The sequence below is a fragment of the Acanthochromis polyacanthus genome, chromosome 3, assembly GCF_021347895.1.
Source record: "Acanthochromis polyacanthus isolate Apoly-LR-REF ecotype Palm Island chromosome 3, KAUST_Apoly_ChrSc, whole genome shotgun sequence".
In the NCBI taxonomy this organism is placed as follows: Eukaryota; Metazoa; Chordata; class Actinopteri; family Pomacentridae; genus Acanthochromis; species Acanthochromis polyacanthus.
In genome coordinates, this window is record NC_067115.1 from 31,758,127 (window position 1) to 31,764,664 (window position 6,538).

The following is a 6,538-nucleotide window of genomic DNA, read 5'->3' on the forward strand; positions in this document are numbered from 1 at the left end:
AGTACCAGTAGGGCTGCAGTCTAACCATAGAGGTAGTGACACTGAATGAACACCAGGGGAGGACAAAACACCACCAGCTTCAGGGTGAGTTTGCGTTTTTTCCTCCGTCCTGAACTTTGTCCTGAGCGATGATCCCTAAACTGACAGCAGACACAAAACCGAGTTAACGTTTTGCCAAAGGGGGGAAAACTCTCCAGTAGTTTCTCAAGACTGATGCAAACTAAATATTTCTCTGGATGCTTTCAGACTGCTTTCTGTCTATATCTCCCCTGCCTGTTTAAAGCTCTCCCTCTGCTGGTATCAGTGTGTTGTTCTGCCACCCAGCAGCTTTTACTCATGAGCTCTGACCTTTAAACGGTATCTTGGCATATCTGCGCAGGTTTTCCTCCAGTTTCTGATAGTCCACGTCCTCCTTGGCGGTGAAGGGAGTGGCGATGGGCGGATAGATCCCGCTGAGGTCCAGCCTGGCCGCTGCTGCGTGGCTCTGGGTTCGTGTCCACGCTGCCCGGTGAGCTGCCCGGCGCAGGGAGCTCCAGACCCGGACGCACTGCATGGTGAAGCGGGCAGAGTGACGGAGCTGCTGGGAGTCTGTGCAGCTGCTGCGGACAGTTAATCACTAACCTGCTTCTTCAAATATTGACCAGAAACAATCATCTATGAACAACTTTACTTGAAAGCACTCGGGGTTTTACTTGTCTAGTCACGTATTGCGCAGCGCTGTGCATAAAAGCTGCTTCTCCTGTTAACTTTCCCCAAATATCCGCATGACTGAAACATTCGTTCACCTGGAACTTTTTTAATTATCGACACACACTTAATTCACAGCGACTTCTCCAGACATGGCAGACATTGCCACACATCCAGAGCTCCTCCCAGAATCAATAAGGGCTCATCCGCCACAAGCAAGCTTCAGAATGAACGCAAACTGGAGGTTCCTGCTCCTGTTGGTTCTAATTCCAAACAAATTCTGCTGCTGTCACCCAAACCACGTGACCAGCTCTGTGTGAAAGACAGCAAAAACACTTAATACACCTCTGTTGAGTGGTTTCTCCTTTTACAAAGACTTGTGACTGTGGCTTAAATAATAGACTGTCATTCAAATGTTTGGGGTCATCCAGATAGTTTCATGTTTTCCATGAAAACTCACACTTTTATTCATGTGCTAACATAATTGCACAAGGGTTTTCTAATCATCAATAAGCCTTTCAACACCATTAGCTAACACAATGTAGCATTAGAACACAGGAGTGATGGTTGCTGGAAATGTTCCTCTGTACCCCTATGGAGATATTCCAGTAAAAATCAGCTGTTTCCAGCTAGAATAGTCATTTACCACATTAACAATGTCTAGAATTTATTTCTGATTCATTTAATGTTATCTGCATTGGAGAAAATGCTTGTCTTTCATAAATGAAGACATTTGTAAGTGACCCCAAACTTTTGAATGATAATGTACATAACATAAATGGATGTTTTTATTTTTGAATTTGTCATGTTCCTTCTTTATTTAAGCACTTCATTTAAATCCTTTGAACCTGTGAGGTGTTTTTGTGGTGCTGCTCTTGATATAATTTCGTGATTTGTGGAAGGTTTACCTTTCTCCGTGCATTCCAAAATACAAATTGGTTATTTAAAACTCATGAAATGCATTTTTTCCTCTCCTTCTTGTAGGACCATTTCCCCCTGATTGCTCAGGGAAAAAATGGTCCTACAAGAGGTAAAGGAAGCTTTCAAAAGATAAGGACATTTCTGAATGACCCCAAACCTTTGAACGGCAGTGTATGTCCAATAATATGATATATTAAGATAGGTTCATCATTTTTAGTCACATCTACCAAACAAATGATTAAAAAGTTACAGAAACTACACTTAAATATTCACACATCTACAGATTTATTTTGACCCCTTCAGACCTGCACTTACTGGAATGGACAGGACATATTTTACCAATAAAAATTTGTGACTTCAATAATGATTTGTTACTGATTGGTTTCAGATTATCCAATCACATGAGGTTATGACCAGTAGTTTGATGTGACAGAGTTCCAGACACCAGACAAGCATGACTCTGATGCTGTCTGATACATTGGTGAACAAACTAACGTGCATAAATACCGTGAGCAAAGACTGCCCTCTACTGTCTGATGAACTTACTGCAGTTATCAGATGTTCTGTTGACATGGTACTGATAGTGTGTCATCAGTTTGTAGAAGTAAAAGTGAACCCTTAATTTAACACTGAACTGAATAAACACGTTTTGTTTCAGATTGTTATACTTCTCTGTTTAGAAACACTCCAGGAGAAGAACTTCCACCACTTCTGGATCAAAGGTATGTCCATCTGAATGTAGTTTGACAGTGGAAAGAAGAATTATGAGTTCAAAATGTGTCCTTTCTGTTCAAAATGTATCTTATGTGGCAACAACAGAAGCATTTGTAGAGGAGAGTTTCTTCTTGGTTTAAATGTGTTTTTAAAACTACGCCTGGAATACAAACTATGATAATGGAAAGCATTTACTGTAACAGATCTCAGAATCACAGAAAAAAAACTGTGAGGAGAAGATTAACGATGAGGACAATGTAGTTTCACTGTTGAACCTTTTTCACAGCAGACATCTGGACTGCTCACAGGTGGAATAACTGATGGCTGAGGTCCATAAAGGTTCTTCTAAGCTATGGCAGAGAACCAGTAGAACAACAGCAGCTTTAAGAGGAATCTAGCATTAATAATGAGATCTGATTTAAACTGGGACCAGTTCAGATACCTGCAGCTTTATTAGCATCATTAAAGCTGTAAAACTCTGAGAGTTAAACATTCAGTCTGGAAGTTGTTGCTGCTTAACGTAGCGACAGACAGAGATCATTTCATGCTTCTATCACCTGATGAAGGATTCATTCACATGCTGGATGGAGTTAATTATCATGATAAAACTGTGCTCTGAGTCACTGAAAGGAATCAGCAAACAGTTCAGAGTTGTTTTACAGCAGCTGTCATCAGAATAAAAGTGACAGTTTGCAGGTTTAATGACGACTTCAAACATAGCTTATTTTACCAGGTTAACAACAGCTTTGCTGCACAAATGAAGACGTGAGAAATTTGTATAACATTAAAAACAAATACATCTATCCATCAATTCATACATTATCTAAACACCACTAGTCTATCCCAGCTGACTGAGGGTGAAGGCAGGAGACACCCGGACAGGTCAACAGTCTATCACAGGACTACACTTTGAGACAAACAATCACACTCACATTCACATTTAGAGTTACCAATTAGCCTCAGCTGTGGGAGGAAGCCAGAGAACCCGCAGAAAACCAACTCATTCAAAGGGAGAACAAGGAAACTCCATGCAGAAAGATCCTGGGAAAGCGCTAACCGAGAATCTTCTAGCTGCAAGGCAAAAGTGCTAAAATACTCAAAGACACTTTACATAGCTACATATAAAATCAGCAAACATTAAAATAGAGGAGCATCATAAAACAAGTCAAATACACATCATCAAAATAAGTTAGTATTTATATATTAAAAGCAGCTGTGAACTGGTGGGTCTTGAGGAATGACTTGAAAGTGGTCAGGTCTGTGCAGTCATGGACGTGTTGGGGTAGGAAGTTCCACAGTGTGGGGGCAGAGAAGGCTCTGTCCTCCCGGGTTCCCAGGTTCGGTGCTTGGTTCTGGACGAGGGGGAGAGAAGGTTTGCATCAGAGGAACGAAGGCTGTGAGAGGAAGCGTGGAGGAGGTCTCTCTGGTATGGAGGGGCTTGGTTATTTACTTGATGTGTTGCTGTTATCTGCTCCAGTGTTTGTAAAATATCACGCCCTCAGTGACTTGAACCACATATATGCAGTGGCGGATTTAGCAATTTGGGGGCCCAAGGCGAATTTAGCTAGGGGGGCCCTTCAAATCCTTACTTTTAACAAGGACCTTTTAAAATGTGAGAAATACGATTCAGATTCCATCCCATTGTATGCCAAAATGCGAAATATTAATTTTTTTAAATAGTTAAGCAGCGTGACAGAGTATTTGTGTGAGTGAGTCAATAAGTCCCATTTTATCGATAACCGTAACTGTAACTGAACAATAAATAATAATAATAAAATAATCATAACACAATATTGTAATAATAAAATAATAATATCAATAATATCAATCACAGCAATGTGTAGAGAGAGAGAGAGATCGAGAGAGACACAGAGACTGAGAGTGTGTGAATGAATGTATGTGTATGAGAGAGAAAATGTGTTGGAGTCAAAGAGAGAAAACAAGGGTGTGTGAATGAAGGGGTGGAGGAAAGTGTCTCTATCCTTACTGCTACTGTCTCCCTGCTGCTTTCAGTGGCACCTGCAGAAATTTTTCATAGGGGTGGCCAGGTGGGGCCACTTAAAATCTTGGGGTGGCGCACCAAAACTGAAAAGTCATAATTTCAGGAATTTTATTTTACTAGTACTATTATTACTGTCTTTTTAAAAAATAATAATACTGCAGTATGTAGGCTAGCAGAAAACTATCAGAAAGACTTGAGGAAGCGCCTATTGATAAACTTGTCGTATGTTATATTTAATGTTAATGATCTAATGTGCATAGACTAATAACAGTACAGTTAACATTTTGAGTTAATTTGCTCCCTTCCTTCCTCCTCATCACTATACCTCTGCTGCTCGACCGTTGGCTCTCTCTCACCTCCTGTGCTAATTTTCTTCTTGAAGGAAGAAGAGATGTCTTGACTTCTCTTCATGGTCTGCAAATTTAAAATAGAAAAACACTCAGAGCGCAGTACTCCACCAAGGCTGCTGAGTTAATGTATTATTTACAACAGATGAAATCTGTAATAAAAAATGACCTTGTGCTGAGCTCAGGCATGTGTTATGCATGTGCATGTTATATATGGATATGAAACTGCGTGTAAATTACACTTATGAAGGTGTTCATCACTTTTGGCAAGCTAATGTTAAAAATCAGAGGGTATCTTTTTACCTCACTGATGGCATAGCTAGGTCTTTAGTGGAAACTGAACTTTGGTAGAATCGCTGTAGCTGCGCTGACAGTGACCGATGCAAGCTGCGTGTTTACATAGCCAAGAGGAGCCCTGATATTTTTGACAATTATCTACACAAGCCAAGGATAATCATGACGCTATCATTTACATTGTTTATTATCCCAACTCTAATTGCAACGGCTATTATTTAACATATAATTCATTACCTGTGTGTCTCTCAAGCTTCCGTCGTGGCTTCTTTAACACAGCCTTGTAGCCCAGCCACTTCTCTGGATAGGGATGGAGTGGTGTGGGATGTAGGTCCACAAAATGAAAGGAGCACACATACGGACGCTTTGGTGGCTTTTTTAAATTGAGTGCCTTGAGCCAGCAGCAGAGGTCTTCTTCTTTAGACAGAGGCGGGTATAGTTTAAAAGCTGGTCCGCAGCATTCAGATCTAACCTTTCCGTGCTCTAAACAATTCTGAGAGAGAGAAAGCTTGATCTTTCCCTAGTTGTTGTGGCACCCACGGACAGCGCAATTGATGCCAAACATGTTAAAATCGCTTAAAAGAACAGTTAAAAGTAGCTACAGTAGCGAGAGGACTCGATGTTGTTGTAGTGCGAAGACGGTCAACCGGAAGTCGCTCTCCTGAATAAGGTGAATAGGCTGTCGAGAGACGTGCTTACAGCGCCGCCATCTTGAAACGGGACCAGCGGAGGCAGCGGTGCATAGACATCTATGGGGGCAAGAAGTACTGCTGAATCTCAAAGTGGAATTATTGGCTGAATTTTGAACCGATTGCCAAACTGTTTGATTTTTTAGAAACGTCACACGTGTAGCTACTATACAAGCTGCTTGGATATTTTTTACAATGCTGTTTTTGCCACTCAACACTTAAGCTACACACTATCTCCCTCTGACTCCAGCATAGTTATTTAAAGATGCCAGACTTCTGTTCAGCCTATGGATGCTCTAATGAGCGCTGTAAGGAAACAAGAGCTCGTGGGATTACTTTTCACATGTAAGATGTATGTAAGGAATAATATATTGTTAGCAGGCTGTCATAGCTAGAGTGAAATAAAAGCCGACAAGACGGATAGAACCCATCCACTCCGTGTCTGGCTTCAACCCATGATCTAACCAGCTCTCTACATCATCCTGTGTATTACACAGCTGCTTACCGGTGAAATAAATAATCTGAGACAATTTTTTGTTTAAAATTCGATGTTATGAATCTAGCCTTCCTAGCAACATCCTGTTACAAAGAAAAAAAACAGACTTACTGCAGTAATTGGTGGGTTAGAATACAGCATCTGATAGATCTAATAATAGCCCTGATTTATGATGGAATTATTTTTGTTGTAGACAATTCTTTATCTTTGGCTACTTTTCTCACATGTTTAAGCTTTCCCAAAGAACGTGATTTATACACGTGATATAATAGTAATAGTAGTAGTAATAATAACAGTAATAATAATAATAACGATAAAAATAATAGTAATAATAGCAGTAATAATAGTAATAATAATAATAATTGATATAATAGTAATAGTAGTAGTA

The 6,538-nt window shown here is 40.2% G+C and overlaps 1 protein-coding gene and 1 long non-coding RNA gene across 2 annotated transcripts in view; both read right to left on the reverse strand.

Moving 5' to 3' along the window:
- The window catches only part of hoga1 (4-hydroxy-2-oxoglutarate aldolase 1), a 31,217-nt gene extending 30,337 nt beyond the window's left edge, over positions 1-880 (reverse strand). Inside the window, exon 1 of the mRNA XM_051946225.1 lies at positions 349-880. Coding sequence (XP_051802185.1) covers positions 349-553 — 205 coding nt within the window. The 5' untranslated portion in view covers positions 554-880. The remainder of the gene's footprint in view (positions 1-348) is intronic.
- Positions 881-2,755: 1,875 nt separating this feature from the next.
- LOC127533389 (uncharacterized) lies at positions 2,756-5,616 on the reverse strand. The gene is made up of 3 exons (XR_007941128.1): positions 5,203-5,616; positions 4,681-4,738; positions 2,756-3,674 (listed from the first exon to the last, which is right to left on the reverse strand). It is a non-coding gene; the product is annotated as an uncharacterized LOC127533389 (long non-coding RNA).
- Between the last annotated feature and the right edge of the window lie 922 nt (positions 5,617-6,538).